The 25,321-nt window shown below is 48.5% G+C and overlaps 1 protein-coding gene across 15 annotated transcripts; it reads right to left on the bottom strand.

Moving 5' to 3' along the window:
- Positions 1-364: 364 nt before the first annotated feature.
- Positions 365-23,606, bottom strand: JAKMIP3 (Janus kinase and microtubule interacting protein 3; the record flags this gene model as incomplete). 15 transcript variants are annotated; one of them, XM_079536411.1, is made up of 21 exons in its annotated part: positions 365-415; positions 1,287-1,352; positions 1,670-1,873; positions 3,721-3,798; positions 3,879-3,947; positions 4,365-4,430; positions 5,728-5,787; positions 5,877-5,975; positions 6,234-6,332; positions 6,424-6,486; positions 7,082-7,165; positions 8,526-8,654; positions 10,075-10,203; positions 10,495-10,554; positions 11,766-11,801; positions 12,310-12,441; positions 13,171-13,317; positions 14,064-14,183; positions 15,794-16,009; positions 20,589-21,086; positions 23,484-23,606. In XM_079536411.1, 21 exons carry the CDS (start codon positions 23,604-23,606, stop codon positions 365-367), a joined length of 2,529 nt encoding a protein of 842 aa, XP_079392537.1. The 15 variants fall into 15 exon arrangements, with proteins under 15 accessions (XP_079392537.1, XP_079392544.1, XP_079392546.1 ...); XM_079536418.1 differs by having other exon boundaries at positions 5,734-5,787; XM_079536420.1 differs by having other exon boundaries at positions 8,532-8,654.
- Between the last annotated feature and the right edge of the window lie 1,715 nt (positions 23,607-25,321).

Raw genomic sequence — 25,321 nt, 5'->3', positions numbered from 1 at the left:
TAAGGTTCATATTTGCATATATCTGTTCGAATTGTACAACAAGTAAAAAAGCATTTGTGTCATATCCCATTGACTTCCGTGAGTAACAGAGACCGTTCCTTCCAAAGCTGCTCATGGCCAACGTGGCAATCTCTGCCACCTCTCCAGGCACAAATGGGTTGGCCTTTTTTCTCCTGTTTTCATGAGATAATGGGTAATCCCAGCAACACCTCGGGCACACGTTAATTTAAGGTGTGGGCAGCTCTAGAGAGTGCACAGACACAGCCAGGGCAGGTTGTGCAGCACTGGTGGGCTCTGTGCCACGTGGGAAGAGGAGGGGACCCAAGCAAGCCGAGTGCTTACCTTCTGCATTTGGCCTGGAGGGCTATGACCAAAGAATGAAAGCTAGAGAGAAAAATAAAAACAAAAATAAAAACTGAAAAGGGGAGGGAAAAGAGGAAAAAATGGAAGAGAAGAAAGAGAGTGAGATTTTACAGTGTGTTTAGCTGAGAATAAGCCACGGTTACAGACAGTGCAACAAATCTTTGTGTTGGGAAGCAATACCGACTGTGGGGTGACCCCCAGAGCCAGCTCTGCTCAGCTCAGGCAGTTACCTGCATCCCTTGGGGCATGGGGAAATACGGCCCAGCTGCAGCCTGGGCATGCAGGCAGGGAGAGCAGCAGCTGAGATCTTCTGATACTCCAGAAGTATGCACTGCTAAGGTTGGAGCTTGATTTTGGGCAAGAGTTCAGCTCAACAACTATTGTGCCTGCGGTAAGGGGAGACTTAGGCTGGGTATAAGAAAGAAGTGGGCAGTGAGGCACTGCGTGGGCTGCCCAGAGGGGGGGTGGTCCCTGCAGACAGCCCAGGGCAGGGGATGGGCTCTGAGCACTGATGGAGCTGTGGGTGTCCCTGTGCTTTGCAGGGGGGCTGGACTAGATGGTCCTTACAGGTCCTTTCCAGCTCAAATGATTCTAAAATTCTATGATTCTACAGTTCTGTGATTCTGCAAGTTCCCTCTTGGCAATTGCTCAAGGAATAGATGTTTCACACGAGGGTCACGTTAGGGCAGAACTTGAGTTATGGTCTGGCCAAAATTGAAGCTGTAGGAGGAGAAGTGGTGCTGGGACGTGGGAGCTGCTTCTGTGTGAGATTCAGGTGGGAGCTTTGGGCACAGGGAGAGAACTGCGAGAAGGTAATTTATGCACAGCGTCACTTCTTGTAAGATTATTTTCTTAGCAAAGATGGAATGAGGATACAGACATGCACACACCATGTATCAGCTCCTTCATCTGCATTCCCTTACCTTTTCCTCTAACTCTTTTATTTGTCTTTTTTGGCCTTCAATTCTTTCTTCTAGCTCTTTAATTCTCTGTTCAATTTGAAATTTAAGAAAAATATATTAACCAACCGAACACAAAGGTACCCAGAAGATGTATTATTTTCAGGGATGTGACTTGCATATATCTCTTCTAAAAAACAAATGCGTGCTTTAAGCCATAGACGAGTCCTCTGTCAGTGCAGCACCGCGCACGGCAAACCCACGAAAGCCAGGCTGCCATTTCAAGGGATGCTCTGTGCAAACCAAACCCGGCTCCAACACCAGGCACCCCGGTGCGGCCCTGCAGGGGTGGCATGGATCTCACCGTGCCCCTGCTCTGAGTGCTGCCTGCCCTCTGCAGCACATACCTGCTGGGCGTGCTGGACGAGCTCCATGCGCTCGCGCAGGATTTGGGCGTCCCTCTCCCGCAGCTCGCTCATCACCTGGCGCTTCCACTGCTCTACCGCGCTCTTCAGTTTCTCTTTCTCCTCTTCTGAAAGAAGTTCGGAAATTTTGGCTCCAGCTTCTTGCTGCAGGGCATCATAGAGCATGGCTTCTAATTCCAGAATTTGCTAATCAAAAATAATATATACGGCTGTCAGCTCAACATGGTCATGGGTGGTGGGAGGGTTTAGCGGGGAACTGGTCATCCTTCCTCTGTACGACAGGGGGAGGGCTGGGGGCAGCATCCTGCACAGGGCAGCACAGAGCTCAGCCACAGGCAGGGCGCTGGGAGCCCCGTGCTGCAGGGCTGTGGGCTGAGTGGCTGCTGGGAGGGCCCCGGTCCCCCCGTGTGCCACCCAAACACGGGGGGCTCAGCTCCTGCTTTCACGGAGTTGGCGGACGGTTGCGGAAAGGGAAAAGACGAAGTAGTGTGGTTGGAACCTCTGGGCTGATTGAAAATGTCGGAGATGTCTGCTGTGATAATTCAGCTGAATTCAAAACGAGCAATTTGCTCCATCTGAGGTGGCTGTTGCTGCTTTTTTATTATGACTTAGCAGAGTCGGGACGGAGTAACACTCGTATTTACAAGAAAACAAGGAATTGCACTTTGGAGCTGCAGACATGGGTGAGAGCAGCAGTAGCTGCTGTGCCTCTGCAAGGAGGTGGGATATACAAGAAGGTTCTCCTTCCACTTGTAGCAATAACCCCAGCAAGCGGGCTGACCATAGCTGCCCTAACAAAACCCCACTGCTGGGAACACGTTGGGCCCCACACCTTGATTAAACACCTTTATACCTCTCTGCTTAAATTGAGTTGCAAATGAAATGGGAAGAACTGAGAAATTCAGTGTCTTCGGGGCAGCTGTATCTGTGTGACAAAGCATTTCTTGGAACAAAATCCTCAGCAGCAATCAAGGGAGTGAAAGCTGTGCAAAAAGCGTGGCGGTTCCAGCTGGTAATCGGCTTGGCTGTGGCTGCAGGGGAGATTAGCAGCAGCTCGTCTTGGGGAGCACAAAGGGAACATGGATGTGAGACAAGTTACACAAATCAGAATGGCTTTTACCGTTGGAATTTCAGGGAAGAACAAAGCTTCCTGGCTGCTTTCAGCCCGCATTTGTGCGTGTGCAGAAACCCACTGCGCTGCCTGAGAATGTGGGGAAGTGCAGATAATCCTCAGCCAGTTCTGCACGGACGAAGGCTCACTTCATTGTGCTCCTTCCTTCTGCTCGAGTGGCAGACAAAGAGCGCCAAGCTGAGCGTTTTGCCAAACTAGGCTTAAGTCATCCACACAGCACTGAAAAGTGTACTGAAAGCTCTCCCAAGTGGTTTGACATCTGAGTAGATAATGGGCTCCCAAAAAAGAGGTGTAAAAACCCATTGCTTCTCAGGAAGCATAACTGTCCTCAGGATTTAAGGGAAACCCAAAGAATAGGCTAAATCTATAGGTCAAGGTGTGCATTTATGCCTATATTATGACTACAGAAGTACTTTAACTGGAGGAAGTAGAACGGCTGCAGGCTGAGGAGGTGGTTGAAATGGCATAGGATCCATTACTGCGTGCAATGAACCTCACCTAACAGCAGTTTCGTTTCAAGTGTGCAGAATCCCATAATATCTCCAGGTATTTTGGTGGCAGAGACCATAATCTAAGATCTAAGAGAAAGTCTAGGCAAAAATCTCTCTTTCATAAAGAAAAGCACTGTCATTAACTACAGCCTCTGCTAAATTTAAATCTGTGTTTAATAACTTTACATTTAGGTCCTAATCCTGCAGGGACCACGCACACCCCAGGACCACCATCCCCAAGGAGCTCACTATGAGATCAGGGCACAGAGGATTTGCTTAGCATTCCAGCCATGCAGTCCTTGGGTCACTCCATGAGCAGCAGTGGCAGAAGCAGAGAGCATTTCTGGAGACAGCACAGCACACACCTTACAGGGGGGAAATGGGTCCCTCTGGCACTGCCCGGTCCTCACCTTGTGTGCCTGGTCCAAGGACTGCTTCCTGAAGTCCAGCTCCTCATCCAGGTAGCCCTTCTGCTTGCTGAACAGCTCCTGGTGCACAGGGAGGTGCAGTCAGTGCTGTGCCTGCCCTCCCTGCCTTCCTGCAGTTCCCCCCCTCCCCGTTCCCATACCTTTTCATTCTCCAGATCCAGCATCTTCTGCTGCAGTGCGGACTCAGTCACCTCAATCTGCTGGAGCCACTGTGCACACAAAGAGAGCAGGGCTGGGGGCTGCTGGGGCACACAGCCACAGGCAGCAGTCAGCCCTCACTGGAAATTCAGAGTTTGCTTTGCAAACATGCAGTTAGCTTCACTGATTGACAGGGGAAGGATGGAACCTACTGTGACACCTTCACTTTTATAAGAATTGGTGATGGAAAAAAACATTAGTTCCAAGTTTGCCATTTGCCCTCCAACATTTCCCTAATTGAATAGCTTTTTAAACCAAACAGTTTGTGCACATGGCTCGAATTTTCTCTCTATTCTGACAAGAGCCCATTCAGGTATAGTGCCCTATAGGGAATCATGGCCTTTGGTGAACACCCTCCGGTTCATCCCCAGCACCTCCAGCAGCTGCTCTGAGCACCAGGGCTCATCGTGGGGCTCCGCAGCCGTTACCTTTTCAGCCAATGTGAGAACTGTCCTTGCTTGTATGACAACCACTTGCTCCTCGTTGGTCAGGTTCTGCACAAGATCAGAGCAGAATTACAACAAGTCCCGGCGCCTGGCATGTAACCCAGCACTGGGCCACTGCTGTGTGAGATAAATACGAAATTAAATCATTCGAGCAACAATAAACTAAGGCAAATAAAAACAGCATTGTAACGCAGCGTTGCTGTAGGAACAGCTGTAATTAACTCCTAATGCTGAATGGTGATCACACAGGTGGGGAGTTCTTCTAAAACTCTGGCATTAAGAAAGAAGATGCAGACACCAAATCTTGTTTTTGTCCAGCAGGGAATAAAAGCAGCTGCACCACACAGAACTGAGCCTTGTGGGACGTGCTGTTAGAGGAGAGGTGCAGTCCTTGGCCTTTCCTTGCATGCACAACAGGTGTGACTGCGGGCACAAGGCTGGAGCAGCAGGGTGGGAGGTGAGCCCTGGGTGTAGGACTGACCTGCCATCACCACTTCCAGTCCTGCATGGCCTGACATGAGCAAGGGCTCATCTTTCTGCCTTTCCCAGGGCCAGCCTCACTCACTGGTGCTTGGGTTTATGCACATGCTTTTATTCTCCACACCCCAAGGATTTTAGGATTTGTCACGCTTCTGCCAATACAAGCATCCTTAACTGCAGCAGCAGTAAATATTGCTAATTACTTCAGTATCTTCTGATTGCTCTGCTATCTCCTGGCTTCAGGGCTGTCTGGAGGGGCAGATGGAGGGTCTGAGCAGTGAGGTGCTGTTCTGACTGCTCCATGTGCCCCACGCACAGGGACACCCACCTGCAGCTGCAGTGCCTCTGCTACACAGGTGTGTGGGTGCAGGTAAGATGTGTATGTGCGCAATCACTCCTACTTGATACAAGTGAAACACTTTCAAACTTCTTACTATTTGTTTCTTCTTCTCCTACTGCTGTTGTAACTTGTTGCGTAACATCCTGCTTCCATTTAAACGTTTTTGGCATTGGACAAAACTAAAACACACAGCAGTTAAAACGGAAATGTAAAGCAAATGCAGAGAACAAACCATGTGTGAGCAGCAGCGAGAAAAAAAAAAACAGAAGCACGAAAATCCAAAATTTCCAAGTATTTTCTAAACCATTCATTGGCAATTTAGAAGCAATACTGTGGTATCGAGGTCCTGTGCAGCATTTGCAAGAAGGCACTCAACAAAAACCTTGACAAGCTGGAGAGCACGTAGCGTGCAGCTCAGTGCCTGCTCTGCAGACAGCTTTGGCCATTGCAACCCAAGCAGCTTTGCTACAATAAACGTGAGGACAACGCATACCAAAGCATGCACAATATATTAAAGGAACATACACTTACGGCGTTATCCCCTAAAATGTCCAATTTTTTCATCAGCTCTGCCACTACTATGTCCTAACAAGAGAGGAATGGAAAAAGCAGGAGTCAGAACAGAGTGTCGGATTTGATTTAGAGAAAGGAGAGCCAGACGTGGGGATCCTTACTGTGACACCTTCTGCCTCGCAGTAAACCTGGAGAGGGCTTTTCCCCTCCGTGAAGGGAACGTGGTGGAAGTTGATAGCAGGCGATCTTCTTTCTCTCTCCTGAAAGAAGGATTTTCTGATTACTGCACTGCTGTTGTTGCTACACGCACCAGGATTGCCTCCAGCAGCTGGCAGAGCAGCCCTGCTATGGGCATGGCGGCGGTGCTGGAAGTAACTTGGGGTACTTTTCCTCTCGTCAGCACCTTCACTGAGCGCTGTGTCTTACAACAAGGCAGTCGGGACGGGCCCAGCTGTGGTGCCCCAGCCCCAGTGACATGCAGTGCGGGGCAGCAGCACAGCCCTGAGGCAGGAGCTCACCTCCAGCTCCAGGATCCTGAACTCCAGGAGCTCGTTCTGGTCTTTGACATCCTGCACATCGTGCTTCAGGCGAGCCTCCTCTGCTTCCATTTGTTTGATCTGTACAGAAAGCAATACGCCTTGGTACCATTTTCTGCATTCCGTAAGCAATAGATGTTATTTGAATAATACCAGTAGAAGTGCTGGGCACCTTTTCCACAAGCTCTTGGTTCCTTCTGTACAGTGCTTGCTTCTCCTCAATCCACTTCATGTCCTGGGAAACACAAATGGTTGATTGCATGGGTGAAAACCGGCGGTGTTTGGCACAAGCACAGCAGCACATCGTTCATTAAGTCACACATACAGAGAGGAATGATCACAGAATCACAGAATCACAGAATGATGTTGCATAGGAAATTGCAACTCTGTTGTTTGCCTGTGATGCAGCAGAGCAACTCTTCCATCTTATTTGAGAAAGTCTGGAGCGTACAAATGGAATTTAAAAACTCTAATGACTAAAAAGAACTCAGGTTAAAAAATGTTTGCCTTCAGAGGGCTATGTCTCACCACCCAGTTGCTGTTAAATTTTGGTCACGTGGATGCAAGTCATATTGGTGGACATGGGGCAGGCAGCCAGCAGCCTGCACTGGGCACTGCCTCCCACCCCCAGCTCTGACAGCTTCCCCATCTTATCCCTCCTTCAACATAGCAAACTCTTACTGAGATACAAGGAAAGCTGGCAATGGAAGCTTACTGTAATGCATGCAAACCAAGCGTTTCGTTAGAGAACGGCCATCCTTCCCTCGCACTCCCCCTGCCCACCCTGCACTGCACTGCCCCTGGGATGGGGCAGGGGCTGAGGGCATTACCTGCCCCTGCTCCGCCAGGGCCTTTTCCAGGTCCTCTATCTGAGCCTGGGATCGGTGTATCTCTGCTTGGAGCTGCTCACGTGTCTGTAGGAGAGGAGGGAAAAACACCACAGAAATAAATAAGTAAATACGACTTTCCCTAAAAGCCGAAAGCTAACACAGATACGGAAAATGCTTAAAACATCAAATCCTTTTCACAAATAATTTTAACAGCTCTATGGCAGGGTAAATTCGGGGCTAAGCACGCAGCATTGGTCACTCACTGTAAAACGAAGCCTACAAGACGGCACGACAATTTTAAGATTTTAGATGAACATTCTTGTGTTAGGTACAAGAATGGGACACGACACATGGCGTCTTACAGCCGACCACAGGAGGTGCAGCTGGCAGCCCTCTGTGCTCCACAACGACGGGGGTGACACCAGCAGGCAATGCATGCATTCGTCTCGCCATGAAAACCAGTGCAAGGAGTGATGTGGGACTCAGCAGAGAGCACACTGTGTGAGCAGGGACACACTGACAGCACGCACTGCTCCCTGTGCACTCAGTGCCCTTCCTTCTGCTCCTACTGCACAGTATGCCATTCTCACCCACGCTTATAGCTTCCTTCTTAAATATCCAACGCCTCCCTGCATTTTTGCTGGAGAGTACATGGAACTGTCAGTAGCTGTTTTATTCATCAAATGCTATGTTGTTAGAACATTTTCTTTTCTCAAACCATTTGTCTGCTCTTTACCCTGTCATTTGCAAATGAAAATGATCCTTTTTTGATCGCTATGCCCGCATCGTTCTCTTAGGCTTCAGACTGCCAGCTGAGAGCACCCTTACTGGCTGTGTTCTCCCTTGCACTCTGTGCCCCAGCAGCTACACGACACACTGTGTCCTTGTAGCACAGAGCAGATTCCTCTTGACCAGAACGTCTTACATCTGATAAGACATCAGGTAAGGAAATGCCACTGGAGGCGATGAAGCTGCGTGGCCATGTGAGCCAGGCAGACAGGCAGAGCTGCACAGGGCACTTGGAAACCTCATTAAGAAGATGAATTTTGGGGCTATAATCCATATTATGAAGAATCAAATAATTAGAATCCAGAGGAACTGAATAACAGGCGTTATGCATTTAAGGTCAACCATAGTGGACTTTTATAGAAACAGAGCTTAATTTTAAGGATTTCCCATTAAAAATCTGGCTGAATTTCTCTTAATCTGATCACGAGGTGAAAACAGCAGAAGGAATTCACCTCGGCAAGCAGCGCAGGCTGCAGTGGGCTGGGCAGGAGGGAGGGAGTGGGGTGGGGATGGGGACGGGACCCCCCCATGGGACCCCAATCCCACAGCCCAGCCAGGTGCCAGAGGGCAGCTGACAGCTGCAGTGTGAAGAGGTACAACAGCACGGTGCACACAACAACAGCCCTTTAGTGCATGTAATATAAGCCATTTAGACCTTAACTTCTCGCTCTGCATCCAATGTTCCTCCGACCTGTTCCTGCAATAGGGCGTAAGCGCGCTGCAGAGCCTGGTACTCCATCGTCAGCTGCCGGAACCGCAGTTCTGTCTCTTCTTTGGCCATGCCCTGAAATTGTTCAAAACAAGAGGTAATAAGTTAAAATAATAACAGTAATAATAACAGATGAGTGGATAATTGCTTTCTCTGGAAGCACTTCTCTAGAAGTGCTGAAGTCACTACTATTAGAATGCAATTTGGGAAGTGCAGCACTGAAGACCTTGTTTGTGTGTCCTCACACTATTGCTCTTCTGTCCAGTAATCACCTCCTGCATACACCTTACTAAGATAAAATATACAATTATATAAAAGAAACAGAGAGAATTTCCCCCTCCTTGAGAAGATGAAGACTTCTATCTGAGTCATACACTAGCGACTGGATGACCCTATATTACTTTACTAGCAAAGCCATCACACTTGAAGGTGAAACCAAGCTTTCTTGCACCACGAATAGGTTTCCAGTCTGCAGATTGACTCACACCTAACATCTCAATTATTAAAACAGGAATCTGGAGATACCAGCTGCAGAAATGGTGACATCAACAGGAAGAGCACCTTTCGTCTTCTTTCCCCTCCTTACCACATCCAGCACTGCGTGCTTCCATGTCAGGCTGACCACAATATTTCACTCTACATGAGATGAAATGACACTGTGGGTGCATGCAGAAACTCAGAGCTATCTGCATGGGGGGGAAATGGCAATAGAAGAGTGAAAAACAAATAGGTTCCAAAAAATAGATTCAGCCTCCTGCAGTGCAGCTCGCACTTGGCAACCACTTGTGTATCTTTTAGGGTAGAAATATCATTGTTTAAGTTCCCTTTCAGAACCAAGAGATCTCATTACAACCTATGAAACAAAGTGACAGAAGAGAAACTGCAGCAATCACAGCCTGCAATGGCTGCTGTCACTGTTAGCAAGGGGTGTTTATTACAAGGCTCTTGTTAAGCTGAGGAACAGGGCTGGCATACACCAGGGAGTGCATCTGTAGGGAAGAGGTGCAGAATGCTGGAAACAATCCTTTCCCTTCATTAGACACACTCAGAGTCCCAGAAAGGCCATATCCTCAGAGCATTGCAGGGAGCCAGCTCTTCCCCAGCACTGTGCTGGCTGCAGAACCCAGGGCAGCAGGGTCATACTGCTCATGGCTGCACACATGCCAAGCTCCAGATGACAGAGGAGAAGCAGGGTGCAGGTTGAGTGTAGGAGAACCACGGGAGCAGGCCTTCCTCAGGGCACCTGGGACCTCCTCTCTCCAGACCCACTCTGGACCCAGTGTTCTTAGGATAACAGTATTTCCAGTTAGACTAAAAGCTGTGAAGTTACCGAAAACCTGAGACCCAGAAACATTACCCATCACACCCAATGTGACATCAGCACCAGTCTGTAATGCTGTGGTCAGAGCCGACCAGAAGTGGACAGACCAAGGGTTCCACTGCACAGTAACAGCAGGTTCAATGCCCAAAACACACCACGCAGCTCCGTGAATACCTCTTCCAGGTCATCATCAGGGGTGCACGGGGTCTGGTCCGTCCGATCCGTTTGATATGAGATAGAGGAACCATCAGACTCCAAGGAGGCTTCTTCATCGTAGCCGAAAAACGTCTCCACCACCGGCTTCTGGCCAGAGAGAGGTGTCAGCGTGTCCTCGTGCCGTGCCCCGCACTCAGCTGCTGGGCCTGGCTTGGGAGGGCTGTAGGAACGCTCTCCTACCATGCAGCTGGTGGGGTTTGTGCTCACACCCCCTTGGACACCACCCCCAGCCCTGCCCCCAAGCCGTGCCATGGGGGCAGCCTGCTTTGGCCCTGCACTCACACCCCGTTCCTCCCCCAGCCCTCACAGCCGCTCTGCCCACCGTGCCCATCACAAACCAACTTGTTTTTTTTTTTTTTTTTTGCTTTTTTCTTTTACCTTAGGAATTCTTGTCATTTTTTTTCTTTGCTTCCTATACCTTAACAGCTTATCACGTTCCTGGAACAGCAGATACAGAGCAGTTAATTAAGTTAACCACTGCAGTTTTCATAGTCACGAGGCAACCTAAGATAGCAGTGCTGGACTGGTTTTAATTTTGCTCCAATGTCTTCTGAGTTTACAGTAAATAACTGTCAAATGCTCTTTGTGGTCATGAAAATCCAAATAGCAAAACAAACGCAGGACAGCACAGGCACCGCTCTGCACCCTGCTCCATGCAGTGAGGCTCTGTGCTGGGACAAAAACAGAGCCCAGCCCTCTGACTGCTCTGTGCCACGCATGCATGTCATCGCCCAGATTGCACAGAATTCTGAGGCTGTTTGCAACAAGCACATCCAAAACCAACAACATTAACAGCAAGCCCAAGCCAAACCCGCTTGCATTCCCCAAGGATGTGCAGCTCTCAGAGACTCTGATGAAGGGGCTGAGCCTGTTCTGCTGCCAGCCAATTTTTCTCTTTGCTGGTAATTATGACTCTCTTCATAGAGTGCTATTAATTTTTTATTGTGCTGATTACTTTATTATTGTTATTCTGGATGGCACATCCAGGCAAACTCTGGAGCTGAAGAACCAGTGAATTCCTACAAGGATGCTCTCCCACTGCCTCACCTCAGCCCTTTGCTGGAGGGTGTGCTTATGCTGGGACACTCCTGCATTATCCGCAGTGACAGAGAAAAATCAAACACTTGTTTTTTGCTTGGCAACATAAGCTTGCTGCACACTTAGCAATGGAAAGCAAAATAAAGTACAGATGTTTGGTACATATCGGTGGCTAAACTTAATGAAATCTCCAGCACCAAGAGCAAAGGGATGAGCTGTGCAGGGCCCTGTAGGGGAGCTGCTGTGGGTACGATGAGGCAAGGCTGGGATATCCTTCCAAAAACACCCCAGTGATGTGGCAGAGCTGTCCCACAGATGGGCACCACGTGCTGTGCCACTGGGACGAGCCGGCCCTGCTGCCATCTGTGGTGTCCTTGGGACAGGGGAAAGCTTTCCTCCCCCAGCAGAGCTCTGCTCCACACTGGCATTGCATTGTTATCCAAAGAACAACTGCTGGTAGGGCCTTCAGTGGCAACGGCACTGGAACAGACACTGAGTTACTTTGCTGTCCAGAAAGGGAGGAAAGTGACAATAAGTGTCTCTTGTGTGCTTTTCATGACCTGCATTTAAAATATGTAAAAAGGTGAGGGTAAAGTTAGCCTCTCACGTACCATGACACTCTTCACATAGCCGGCAGTTTCCAGGGTCTAACAATAAAAAGAATGAAATAACTTCAGTAAAAGTGTATAAAAGAAACAACCCACAAATAAAACAAACACACTTTTCTCGAGGAGTGGTCTGGTCACAGTATGTGAAACACTTTCATCTGCTCTTTTCAAAGAGTGAGCACAAGTTAGCAAAGAAGAGAAAACCAGAGCACAGTGCTGCAGAATGTGTCCCTTGTTCATGCAGCAGCTGCCCCCAGGCCCGGTGCTGCTCTGGCTGAAGGAGTCTGGGCAGTTTGCTTTGCTGGTGCAGGATCTGGCTGCTGGCGTGTATGTGCTGGGAGCACTGCAGTGGTCGTGCTGTGCGAGCACTACATGGGATGAAGGATTCTGTCCAGATGCTGTCCCACATATAACCTAGATTCAGGTCAGTGACTGCTGATCACAGACACCAGCTGTGCTCTCTCTGCTGCTGTGCCCTCCCTTGGGCTTCCCCTCCTCTGTGTGTCCTCAGATGGCCTCCTGTCAGTGGGGCACTGTTCCACCTTACCTTAGAGAGCTCATCAATGATATTCTGCTGTTCGATAATTTGTAGTCTCAGCAGATCCACTTCTCTTTCTTCCTGGCTGTGGTCGAGGTCGTTTAAGGAGCTCGGTCTCCGCATTGCTCCTGCTCTTTGCCTCTGAAAAAAACCCATGTGGCAAAAGAGGAAACGATCCAGAGGCTTTGCTGAAGAGCTGCATTCAGCCTTTCCCGTTCCCAGCTATTAATGCACTCATCTAGCAGCTGTGCTCACAGCTGCCCCTTGGTTCTGTGGTTCTGCCCACATCCCAGGCCATTCTCCTGCTGGACAAGGCACTCAGGGGGCTGTGGCCACCAGCTCTGCCTGCTGTGCTGTGCACTCGTGTCCACCTGCAGCAGCCCGGGTTGCCGTGCTCTGGGATGATGAGGGGCTGAGGTTGGCCCCGTGGTGATGGCATCTATGAGTGTCACCACCAACAGCTGTTGCTCGTGGCTGCCAGCAGTGCTGGAGGTAATGCTGGAGGGGAAGGGAGGGCACAGCAGGTGCGGGCTCCCTTGGGTGATGGGGTGACTGTGGTACAAAAGGCAAAGCTGAAGTGAACTGCTTTGTGTTTGTGCTGTAACAGCGCTCTGTGACCGAGCAGCCATCTAATCGACATCCACAATGCTCACACAGTTCCTTTTCTTCACAACTATTGTTCTGTCAGGCCAAAATAAAGCACGCTATGCAAAAGAAAACAAGTTGAAGCCACAAACCACTCAGGACATCACAGCAAACAGCAAAAAGGAGAAGGAGTTCCCAACCACCTCACAAGCTGTGGTGCTGCTGCCGCGTTGCCCTGTGGGCACGGGTTGCCTGTTCTGGGATGGCTCTCATTCCCAAACTTACCATTGCTATGTTTTCCTGCGTTACAAATTTTAATTTATTTTCCATTCGACGTAAGGCATGTGACAGCTCTTCATTCTTCCTGCTGAGGCGTTTGTTTTTGTCCAGGATGGGCTTGTACTGACTTTCAGCTTCTCTGAGGCGTTTTAACTGAAAAATTAAGAGAGAATTGGCACCTCAGGAACAATTATGTTTTATCAAATAAATTAATCATTTTCTTTCTCTACCATAGTAGCAGTACTTTCTCTTAATACGTAGCAGAATATATCAGGAAATTCTTGGTATAGCTCACTGGGGAGTGGGTTGTTCCTCACTTGTGAGGTTTGCAACAAATATAGCATGTAGGGAATGTATTTATTGAAAATAATTATAATCACAGAATCACTGAGTGGTTTGGGTAGGAAGGGACCTCATGAATCTCCAACCCCCTGCCACAGGCAGGGCCACCAACCTGCACATTTCATAACAGCCCAGGCTGCCCAGGGCCCCATCCAACCTGGCCTTGAACACCTCCAGGGATGGACGGGGCATCCACAGCCTCTCTGGGCAGCTGCTCCAGCACCTCACCACTCTCATAGTAAAGAACTTCCCCCTGACATCCAACCTCAATCTGCCCTCCCTCAACTCCAAACCATTTCCCCTTGTCCTGTTGTTATCTGCCCTTTCCAGGAGTTGTTTCCCCTCCTGTTTGTAGGCTCCCTTTAGGTACTGCAGGCTGCACTGAGGTCACCCCACACCTCCTCTTCTCCAGGCTGAACAAGCCCAGCTCCCTCAGCCTGTCTTTGTAGGGGAGCTGACGACTCTTGCCAGTCCCTTCTTAAAACAGACACCGTTTTATAAGCAAAAATCAGTGTGATCAGTGCTGTAGCAGCACAGTGCCCATCCCAGCGGCTCACCAGCTCGTTCCTCTCCTCCGACAGCAGCGCATTGCGGTCCTCCAGCTTCCTGATGATGGCGCTCAGCTCGGCGATTTTCAGTTGGAAGCGCCGGGCATCCTTTTCATCCAACTGCTGTTCCTAAAACAAAGATCAACTGCAAATAACTGCTCCTAAGTGCACAGGGAATAGCAGTGTTATGCAAAGCTCAGCCTCCTTTTTATCCCAAATCCAAATATTTCAAAGCTATCAGATGGAAGAGTGTAAGGTACGCCTTAGTGGAGCTGACCACTGAGAGCTGCAAGATGGGACCGATGGAAAGGCAAGAGTGAAAATGTAACAAAGTATGCAAATGCAAAGTATGTATATGCAAATACAAGGTGGCAAATGCTAAACTTGGAAATAGAAAAGAAAACATAAAAAAACAAGGCAGTGTTTCCAATGTATGCCACTGTTGAACTGAGTGTTTCAGACACGTCACCCACTCCGAGGACTTTGTTATAAGATGGTATCAGAAGTACTGACATACAAATGGGGAAAATCCATGCAATTATACCATTGCATAAGCTCTCTTCCATAAAGCTGTGGCCCTTATTGGGTAGAGTCACTCGTAAAGCAAATGGGGCAGCAGTTTAACTGAGTGAAAATGCTTAAATCAATTCATAAATGAAGAGAAATACAGGTAGGTGCTCTCATTCAGAATCAGAGAAAAGTTACATCTATTTACAGGTGTGACGTGCTATTTTTTCCTCCTCTGTACTTATTCTGATGTTTGGCAGAAGTTGAGCACAAATCAAAAGAAGCAAATTAGTGCTCTCAGTCCCGGTGGCACTTTCAGGAGGTCTATGATTCCTCATTCAACAGGTGCAGGAGAGGCTTGGGATAAAGAACAAAATAGATTGCTTTGCTCATGTGTGACTATTTACACTTCTACTGAGAAAATTAAGGCTGTTGCAAAGGAAATCTTGATGAGAATCAGCAATGGAGAAAATTGGCAAATGTGAGACATACAAGGTTAGTTAACTGAAGCTTTCTGCTGTTAGCAAATTAAGGCAAAAGCAGAAAGGTGCTGTTGTTACAATTAAAAAAAAACAACAAACAACATCGTGAAAAGATGACTAAGATTTAATGTTTTGGATATTGTGTTGTAGAAAAGAGATAGGAAAGAAGAGGTTAACAGGCTTCTAATTGACCTTCTGGCCTACTGAAAGCAATTGCAGCACGAGGATGGAGGAGCAGGGAGTGCGGCACGCGGGCTTCCAGCGCTTGTGCACCGGGCACCTTCACCCGCCTCCCTCTGTAAAGCAGCCTTGCACATCTGCTTGCACAGTACATTGTCAGCAGTTCCAACAGCTAGCACACACACATTACTTGGTTAGAAAAGCATTTGCATCATTTGTTGGCAAGAATTGTGTCAGACGGTCAAATTAAGGCAGGTGGTAGAAGAATGGTACGGTAAGGAAAGGAAAGAAGAGAGAGAGGAAAATTTTCACCCTGGTATCAAAAACAAACAAAGGAAACCAGAAAACAAAACGACAAACAAGCAAAAGCTCTCCCATAATTTGGTTCGGTTTGAAATGTTCAACATCCAGCTAATGAACGAGAGCGAGAAATTAACGCCTCTCCGTTTCCCCTGAGTCACTATGGGAAAGCTGTTGCTCACAGGGCACTCATCAAGATCCTGTCATTTGGTGTCATTTGGTCATTCTGCTCGTTCGTTTGTTTAGGTGAAACCACGTGAAAGTGCTTACGGGGCTTCCCGAATGATCTGAAGCGTCTCCTGCACCACTTGCATAAGGAAGTTCCCGCTTGGGGCTGCCCAGGTGCCGGTCAGACTCTTTGATCTGGGACAGTTGTTCATCTAAAGCCTCCTTTTGGAGCTGCAGTCTCTGGGCATGCCCGGCTTGAACCCCTAACTCTCTTTCCAGCACGTAGACTGCTCTGTCTTTAAACTTAATCTCCTCCATCTATAAGGAGAACAGAACACAATCACACACACATGCAGCAGCTTGGCCGTACGAAGCGCCCTACAGCCCAACCATTGCCACAGAGCCAACCCCTGGACATGAAGACAAACCCTCCTCTTGCAAACACAACAGCAAGGAAAAATGGACAACGAACAAACCCAGCATTGCTTCAGTAACTCATGAGCATTGTGCATGCACGTGTGGCCGACCGACAGCTTCTAGAGACCACCCCAACTTTTCAGTTTTTCTTTAAAGCAGTTAGGAGACAACCCGCAGTTTCAGTACCACTTCAGAACACCCCCCTTCACTTCAGTGAACAACAAAAGTAAAAGGGATAAAAAAAATAATAACTTTGAGAGAAAGAAGTTAAAAGTTGAACACTGTCAATGCTCGAAAGGTTTTTCTTCCCAAAAGTTTCCCTGTTGAGTGATTTCCTTGATGATCTCCGCAGCAGGGCAGCTCTGGGCTCCTCGGGGCAGTGCAGACAGGATGGGGCCAGGGCTGCCAAGGGCAAGCAGTTGTGCACTGGGCATTTGCCTGCAGATGTGTGCAGTGCTGCAGCACGACCTCAGGCCCTTCACAGCTGCATTGTGCTCATACACACAATGTGTGAACGTGAAGCATTAAGTGCACGCACACACCTCTGGGTGGCCAGCTGTGCTTACAGGGAGTGGATCTGGGAAGCTCGAGATTGCTAAAGCACACCCACTGAAGCGCCTGTGCTCTCCAGGCACAACACGTGCATCCTGGGCAAGTGAGGCTTTAAGCAGTTCTGAAGCTGGACACATTTCGTTTAAAGGGACGCTTTTAAAACATGGCCTGCTCAAATAAGAATGCTTTGCCATGCGAGGACTGGATTTGACACGTTTATCTCTTTGTGATAGCTTTGTCTGTGACCTGGAAAACAGTGTGAAAACTTGGGGAAGAATGGCACAGCACATGGACACGTCTCTCCAAGGATGTTGTCCCTGCCTCCTGGGAACAAGTGCAGGTTCTCTTTGTAAAATGCTGAAAACAGGAGCTGCTCAGCTGCACATTAGTATGGGTGCTCTCAGGAATTCCATTAAGGCAATGATCTGCTGACTGTGACTCAGACATGTCTGTAGAGGCCCTTCTGCTAAATATCTAAATAGTTAGAATCATAGGCTGGTTTGAATTGGAAGGGACCCTAAAGATCATCCAGTTCCGACCCCCTGCTGCAGGCAGGGACACCTCCCATAGCCCGGGTTGCTCACAGCCCCATCCAGCCTGGCCTTGAATGCTTCCAGGGAGGAGGCATCTGCAGCTTCATTGAGCAAAGAGATCGATAGAAATCAATATGGATCCATAAAGGAAAAGATAATGCACCATCAAATGATTATTTGCTTAAAATAGGTAGAATGTTGGTGGTTATCTCTATTTTTGTGAAAGCAGAGTCGTGGTACTACACAAACAGCACTTTAAAAGGAATGAAGATACAGCAGAAAATGCAAAGGATTTGTAACACAGTGCCTCAGCAGTGGTCTACGTTTTAGAAAAAAACCTAAAAGTACATGTGGTGAACAGCTGAGGAAGCATCAGTGGTCACATTTCCTTTCTTAGGATGAAATTCACATTCGTGAAGCACATAAAACAATTTGATGCTGCCATCTCACTATTAAAGTGAAATGGTGTGGAAGCAGTACCAAAGGAAGGAAGCATTTCACTACAGTTGTTATCCAGCACATTTCTTCCTTGCATCACAGACATCAAGAGGAGGGGAAGATGAGGTCCTGGCAGCAGTGCCAGCCATGAGCACAGCTGAGACCAGTTATGCAAACCTAATTGCAAGCAGAACACAACGTGTTGTCCTCTCCTTGTGCTCTCCAGTGCAGTTCCTAGCACGGTTTTCACACTCAGCTGGTCTTAAGCCTTGTGGCTCTTTTAAAATGCATTATTTCCACAATGATTTTAAAACCTACATGTAAAACCTACATTTCCCTGCTTGGGAAATTTCTACTTGTGATGTTCTTGGGGCTTTGCAAATTCTGCAGACACCTGCATTTGAGGCAAGTGAAAGAAAGGCAGCCCTCCATGGGCAGCAGCTGAGACGTCAGTGAGAGCAGCCCTTTGCAGCAGAGCCATTCCCTAACAACCTCCCTGCCTGCATCGTGTCCCAGACAGCAGCCAGGGTGTGCAAGGGGACAGCCAGCAGGTAGGGAATGTGAGGGGACAACACTGGCCAGAGAAGGACTCTGTCTGCAGGCTGACTGAACTCCAGCCAAATGTTTGTGACGTGCCCAGGGAAAGCAGCATGCCCAGCAACGCCCCTGCATGGACACTGGACACGGACACTGGAACAGGCTGCCCAAAGAGGCTGTGGATGCCCCATCCCTGCAGGCATTCAAGGCCAGGCTGGATGTGGCTCTGGGCAGCCTGGGCTGCTGGTTGGTGACCTGCACACAGCAGGGGGTTGAAACTGGATGAGCACTGTGCTCCTTTGCAACCCAGGCCATTCTATGATTCTATGGATGGTGATGGGCTGGGTCAGATCCAGCCCTGCAAAGCATTCCTGAGTGGGGTGGCATCAGATGGAGGCCATATGAATGCATCTGAATTCATGTATCTGCTGCTTTACATTGTTTTGAAATGTACAAATTAAAAATTGAAGTTTACTGAAACCAGAAGGGACGTTGCCATATGGACTTGTTACTGTCTGCAATATGACTCTTGTCTCTTATGTTAACATCTTGGAAGCATCTGAGCCAGGAGAACTTGGTTTTCAGCAATAGTTTGAGGGTTTTGAGAAGTGCTTCCCTTTCATAAAGAACAGAGTTTTCCACGGAGCACCACAGCAGCTTGGAACATCATGGCCCTCCCCCGTGAGGTGCCAGCGGCTCCATTGAAACCAACTGTGGCCAAGTCAGTGGAACAGAGAGAGCTTGATGTCATTCAGGAAGCACTTAGGGCCTGGTAAAGCGATGGCATCGTGTAATTTAATTAGTACGGTTAGATAATCTGATTCATTGAAGCAGGAATAAAAAAAGTTTGGTTTCCAAAGGCAATTTAGAAAACATGACATTCAGTCGCTCTATTCTTGATAACTAAGGACATATTTATTTTATAACTTCTACATTAGAGGCCATTAGCGTGGATTTTATTGTAATGCCTTAAGTTTATTTAGGATGTACATTAGCCATCCTTTCACTGTGATGTATTAAATCAATGCATCCAGCAGTGTATGTTTAGAGAAGAATTACTTACACTGCAGGATATTTGAACAGCACTGACAGATCAGTTGGTTGTAAATTGTTTTAACATCCTCGTCTTAAAAGAAAATAACATATGAGGGGAAGAAGCAATGTGAATTGTGAGAGAGCGGGTGGCAGAGTACAGGGAGAGCAGTGCTGCAGGGCGTTCCATGGAGAGACCACACTGTACTGCCTTCACATGGGGCCATTTTATTCCTGGTGCTGGTCTAGTTGGCTTTGATTTAGCTTTCTTAATACTCAAGTGAGAATGGGTTAGAAGAGACATTTATGAGTTTATCCTGAGACACTGCATACCTTTAAAAACATGGCAGACCCCAAAAGATGGTAGCATCAAATAAATACTGAAAGAAAACCCAAAATACACCACACTGGAGTATGGGTGTTAAATGTGTTCCTGTGTTCTTGGGAATGGTAGCAAGGTTAGGAGAGTCCTGCAGATGAGCTGTGCTGCACTCAGAGGCTGTGGGGGAATGGCAAGGCAAGCAGCCAGCTGCCAGTGCAGGAGGAGCTGTTCCAAACTCCAGAAAGTGCAGGTGGCTACCAGGTTTTGCTTGCAAAGACTTCCCTTCCATGGGGAATTCTCCTGTTTTTCTTTAAGTGGCACATTCTAACATCCCCAACTAGCTTCCAAGTCCATTCGATTTATATTCTGAAGCTGTTGGTGTGTAGATTTTGAGATCCAATCTGTTGTAGCTGAAACTCAAATGGTCTGATGAGCTGATTGAAACACACAGATGCAGCAAGGCTCAGATGGGTCCACGGAGAGGGACTGTCACTGTCTGCCCTGGGGGAAAGCCACTGAGGGGGGAAGCAGAGGGGAGAATTCCTCCTGAGCACCCTGCAGAGTGGTGGGGTCATCACCTCCAGGCTGCAGGGCTCAGGACTCTAGGATGGGAGAAAACAGCATGTTGGGATTGCATACAGCTTGTTATGGAATGTTTACAGGAACCAGCAATGGGGAGGGATGGAAGTTGGTCAGTGAGGAGCAAAGGGTGGGGAAAGAGAGGGGGGAAAAGGATGAAAGGCTGCAGGAGGCCAAAAGCATGGCTATTTTGTGGGATTCCCTTCACACAGCTGGCAACAAAAGGCCTGTTCCTCACATCTGAAACACGGCTTGTACCAATAAACACTGACAGAGGTAAAAAGGAAGCTCCATACAAAATCATCCCAAAGCAGGTTTAAAAAAAGACATTTGGACATCACTATTAGCAATCAGAAAATGGGTCTGGAGTAAGCTCCAAAAGTTTGGTTGCCCATCCTCATGCATCTAAGCAGCCCAGCACTCTCATTGAACCGCTATCAATAACAAAAGCGTTAGTAAAAGCACTGGTACAGACAGCAACACATACCAGCCTGCGGATTTCCCTCTCACACTCCCTCTTAATCCTGGTGATTTCCTCTTGGTGCAGGTGATACACGCTCCTTATCTCAGCGGCTTTAATTTTGTCAGCTTGGATGACCATAGTCAGAGCCTCCTCCACTTGTTTCTTAGCCCCCTTAAGTTCCGAAATTTCCTGCTGCATTTTAATTTTCTCTACCTCGAAGCCCCTCTTGGCCTCCTCCTTGGCCTCTGTGAGCAGCACGGTTTTCACCTTGTCGGGAGCCCCGTCGCGCACAGCAGTCAGCAGGGCCTGGAGTCTCTGGATTTCGTTATCTTTAATTTTTATTACTCTGAGCAGTTCGGCCTCGTGCTGTCTCAGAAGTGCTTCCCGAACAGCTTGGAGCTCCTTCATTTTCTCTTCGTGAAGTTTGACTTTGAGCTCTGTGACCACCACTGTGCTTTTGTGCTGCTCGTGCTCTTTGATTTGCTTCACCTCCTGATTCTTCTCTCTCTCCAACTTGCTGACCTGCGTGGAAAACCAAACAAGAGCAGCATTTTTACGAACAAAATGATTACCAGAAATTCTGACATAATCTAGGACAGATATGGATCACATTATTGTATATCAGACCTAATGTTTTACATCTGTGCCTGGGAGAGCTGGTGCTACTGATGCAGGAGTACAAATGTCCTTTATCTCAGGTGCTTTAGGAACCCTCTTCAGAAGAGCTTTTGGGTACCAAAGGGATCAGCAGGCACTGCCTTGGCTGCTCTGGCATCAGATCCATCCCTTAGCAGACCTCACTGCTCCCCCTGCCTTCATGCTGTATGCTTCAAAAAGAGAAATTTCCTCTCTTGAGGCATTTCATTTGAACAAAATGCACAATACAAAACCCTTTTCCTCAAGGAGAAGGCCTTTATGATTTGTGGGAAAGGTTCTTTGTGCTTCCCACCTGCAGTGCTGCTGGACTCCAGGTCTGGGGCTCTGATGGGGCCCTCGAGAGCTGCCCCCCAGTGCAGCCAGGGGTCTCAGGGCTGTATGTGATTCCAGGCACACCAGTAACACCAGGATCACATTTGTCACAGCCCTAACAGGATCCGTCCCCTCCCACGGAAGCACCAAATGTTCACCATGTAGCTACCAGAGCCAGTGTAGCTCCACATAACCAAAACTGGCGGTGGCAATGGATAAAACTCTTCAAATGCAACTGGTCCTCTGTGTGCTGTGGCTATGAACCAGTGCACTTCAGTGAGGCACTAAGTCAGAGATCCTTTCCTTTAATTCTGACCACAATAGCAGTGAATGCAGCTGTGTGCGTGGGGGGTTACACTTGCACACGCACCGGGAGAGCTGGTACTGCTGGCAGCAGCCACCAGTGGTGTCCTGGGGTACCAGTGTGCCACAGGTCCTAAGGGACAATATCCACCTCAGTGGGAGCAGGTTTGGCTCAGTGGCAGGCGTTGCAGTGCAGTGTATTCCAGCATGTATCTGCTGTAGCACTTGTGGCGTTTGCATACGTCACCACCTCCTTGAGCAGGTTTGCTCAGGGGCAGGGAGCGCAATTCCATTCGCTCTCTTTTCTGCTCCACGTTGTTTATCAGATCAGTCTGTGCATATATTCAAATGCCAAGATTAGGAAATGAATATTCGGTACTTTATAATTATTTACTTACTGGGAAAAAAAAGGTCAGGTCAATTCTTTTTAGCGAAGCTGCGTTTGTCTTCCTATGGTGACACAATAAGGCTTCCTTGCTAAGAATATGTCTAAGTCTGTCTCCCAAATGAGAGCACTCTATAGAACTAAACACTGCGGCTGCAAAGGAAAAACTGCAACGTTACAGAGAACTGGAAGAAAGTAATTTGTGAATAGGGGAAAAGGAATCCTGGCAGCTCGATAGAAAAGACTTTGTCAAGAAGTCAGCCTCAGTGGTAATATCTGTATATTTTAATAATCCCTTGCGGTCTCAGAGACTTCAATTTGCCTGATTTAGTGCCTGAGAAGCATTAAGTGTAATAAATTTCTGCAAGAAACACAAAACCCAAGTGAACTAAGCATTAATATCCAAACACCACATGAGGCAAATGCTCAGAAACTGGACTAACATGTCTGTGATACAAGCTATGGACAGAATTATGTTTCATATACACCTAAGAATTAGCCAGCACCTTCCAGAGAAGTCTGAGCCCTTTACTTTCTGGCTGTGTCTCTGAAGAAGCCCTCCTGCCACATCCCATGGGGCTGCTCAGGCACAGACCTGAATGCAGCTGTCTGCACATGCAGGGAGGTACAGAAAACCTGGCGACAGGTGCTGCGAAGCCCCAAACAGCAGAATTTCATCAGGTGCTTTTTCAGAGATGAATTCTGCATTGCAAATAACAAAACGCACCCGGCCACAGAAGGGTCAAATGATATTTCAGTTCAGAACTGCAGCAGGATCTCAATAGAAGCTACGATGAGAAGCCTTGTATCAAAAAGGGGATGGCAGTGGGATGGAAAGCAGCGTCCTTGTTCTTAAAGCTGCAGACCCTGCTTCACCACGGAATTATTGGTTGCCGCCCTATTGAAATGTATGTGCGTGTGCTGCCTTGGCCAACTTCCTTAAAAATTAGAATCGTAGCCCCCAGCGTCAGATCACGGGGCCGATTGATGCAGGGCACAGCGCTGCACTCGCGGGCACTGCGTGTCTCTAGCGGGGCTGCGTCCCGGCGGCCACGCAGGGCTGATGGCTGCCGCGGGGCCGCGGCTCCGGCTTGGGAGCGGGGCGCCTTGTGCTGCAGCACGGGGGAACCGCTTCCGAGCTGGATGGGAACGGGCCAGCTCGCTTCACACAGGCTCGATCCCCGCTGGCCACGTGTTTCCCAAGGCACGGCAACGGGCTGCGCGCGAGGCAGAGGGCCGAGAGGGATGGGAAGGAAGCGCACCTTGCTCTTCTCCTGCTGGAGCTCGATCTGGATGTCGGTGAGCTTGGCCCGCAGCTCCTCGTTGGCGGCCTGCAGGGCGGCCAAGGCGTCGGGCCTGGCGCGGCTGCTGCCCCTCCTCGACATGGTGCGGCCCCGCGTCCCCCTGCGGTGCTGCTCCTCCGGCGCTACATCTTCTCAGCCGCCTGCAGGGAGGGAAGCAGACGTGTGAGTGCAGGGCTGGGCAGCGCTGCCGGGCGCCGGTGTCCCCTGTGGGCACTGCGGGGCTCTGCCCGGGCTGCGCACCACCGCCCTGTGCCCATCCACAGCCAGGTTTATGGTCAATAAACATGTCTGATAAATACGGGTTTGCCGCCACGAGGCGTCAAAAGACGGGCAGTGTGCCGGCATCTCGTCCCATGATGTCCGAGCGGTGCTTCAAAGGCACGGAAAGCCATCCGTGCCACGAGCTGCTGCGGCCTTTCTCACTGCTCCGCCCGTCTCCCGTTGCAGGGAGGAGCGCAGAGCTGGGAGCTGGGATTCGGGAACTCGAAGCTCGCACCTCTCAGGTGCTCCGCCTTGGAGCTCAGCCTGCACTGCTGGGTGCACAGCACACCGTTTACACCACTGGCTGACATTGAAACGTTTCTCACCGTTCATCTCATCATTCACCTGCACTTTGCATTCACACAGCACAGAGGATGTGGACTGTGCTCTGTTGGACTCAATGACCCCGGATGCCATTCCTAGCCTTAGCAATGCCTGGCCTTCCACCTCCAGTCTCAAGGCACCCTCACGGCTCTGGCTGGGAAATCTGCTTCCAGTACGGGCAGAAAAATGTCTCACATAAAAAAGTTTCCTCTCCTCCAAATAACTTTAAGAAAGCAATGGTAAACATAATAAAAGTGATAGAAATAGCAAGAAGCTGTAGGAACAAGCAGGGGTTGCACAAAGCCCCAGAAGCTCTCTGTGCCAGCACACGTTTTGTTGTTTGGGAGCAAAGAGCAGAAAGGATGGTGCTTCAGAACACAATTGAAGGTTGAAGAATAACAAAAAATCTGATGAAAAATGCTTTGCTGGAGAAGTAAGTTGCTAAGATAAAGCCAAACTGCAGACAGATTGCATGCATTCATCAGTTCCAAAATCCATTGGAATGCATTTTTTAACTGTCACCACACTTCTGTTTTGAAATAACGCTTTGTTTCCAAATTTTGGTGAATTCATACAATAAAACATACACAGAAAGCTCTCATTTGGAAAAGTATTCCCAGACTCCTTAACACTAACCTTATTAATGCAGATAAAAATGCTTTTAGACAATGACTTTGAATGCACTGAGATATTCATCTTGATTCATAATGAAAAGCACAGTAGAGCAGCCCTAGTCCTGTCCAAGTGCTAGGAAGGAGGCTAAGCATTGCAGACAGCTGCAATAGCAGAATAATAATAAATTAAAATAACATCATAATGAAAGAAATCCAATTTATGTTCTAAGAGCAAACACCTGCATCCATGAGAAGAGCAGATAGGGGCAGCCACCTGTGGTGCTATTTAACCGAGATGAGAAGCTAGAACAGGGCTGAGAGCACCTGGGGGAGGTGGCCAAGTTTGGGAACAAATGGACAGAGCTGCTGGGTGATGGGGAGCACGGATGTGGAGGGGTGGAGGGAAAGAGCTGCACTGCTGCCAGGGGACCAAAGCAGGGCAGTGCGAGCAGCCTTAGCTCTGCTGTTTCCTGTGGTGGTGCTTGACTGCAGCCTCCATTTTTCTACAGAAAAAAAACAACATGTTTTTAGTAATTCAAAGAAATTAAAATGAAAAAAATGTTGGATACACGCTACAAAATCTCTAAAGAGGTGGTG

This window comes from Tetrao urogallus, assembly GCF_951394365.1.
Source record: "Tetrao urogallus genome assembly, chromosome: 5".
Taxonomy (NCBI): Eukaryota; Metazoa; Chordata; class Aves; order Galliformes; family Phasianidae; genus Tetrao; species Tetrao urogallus.
The sequence above is the reverse complement of the archived record's forward strand: the minus strand, read 5'-3'. Positions and strand labels throughout refer to the sequence as shown.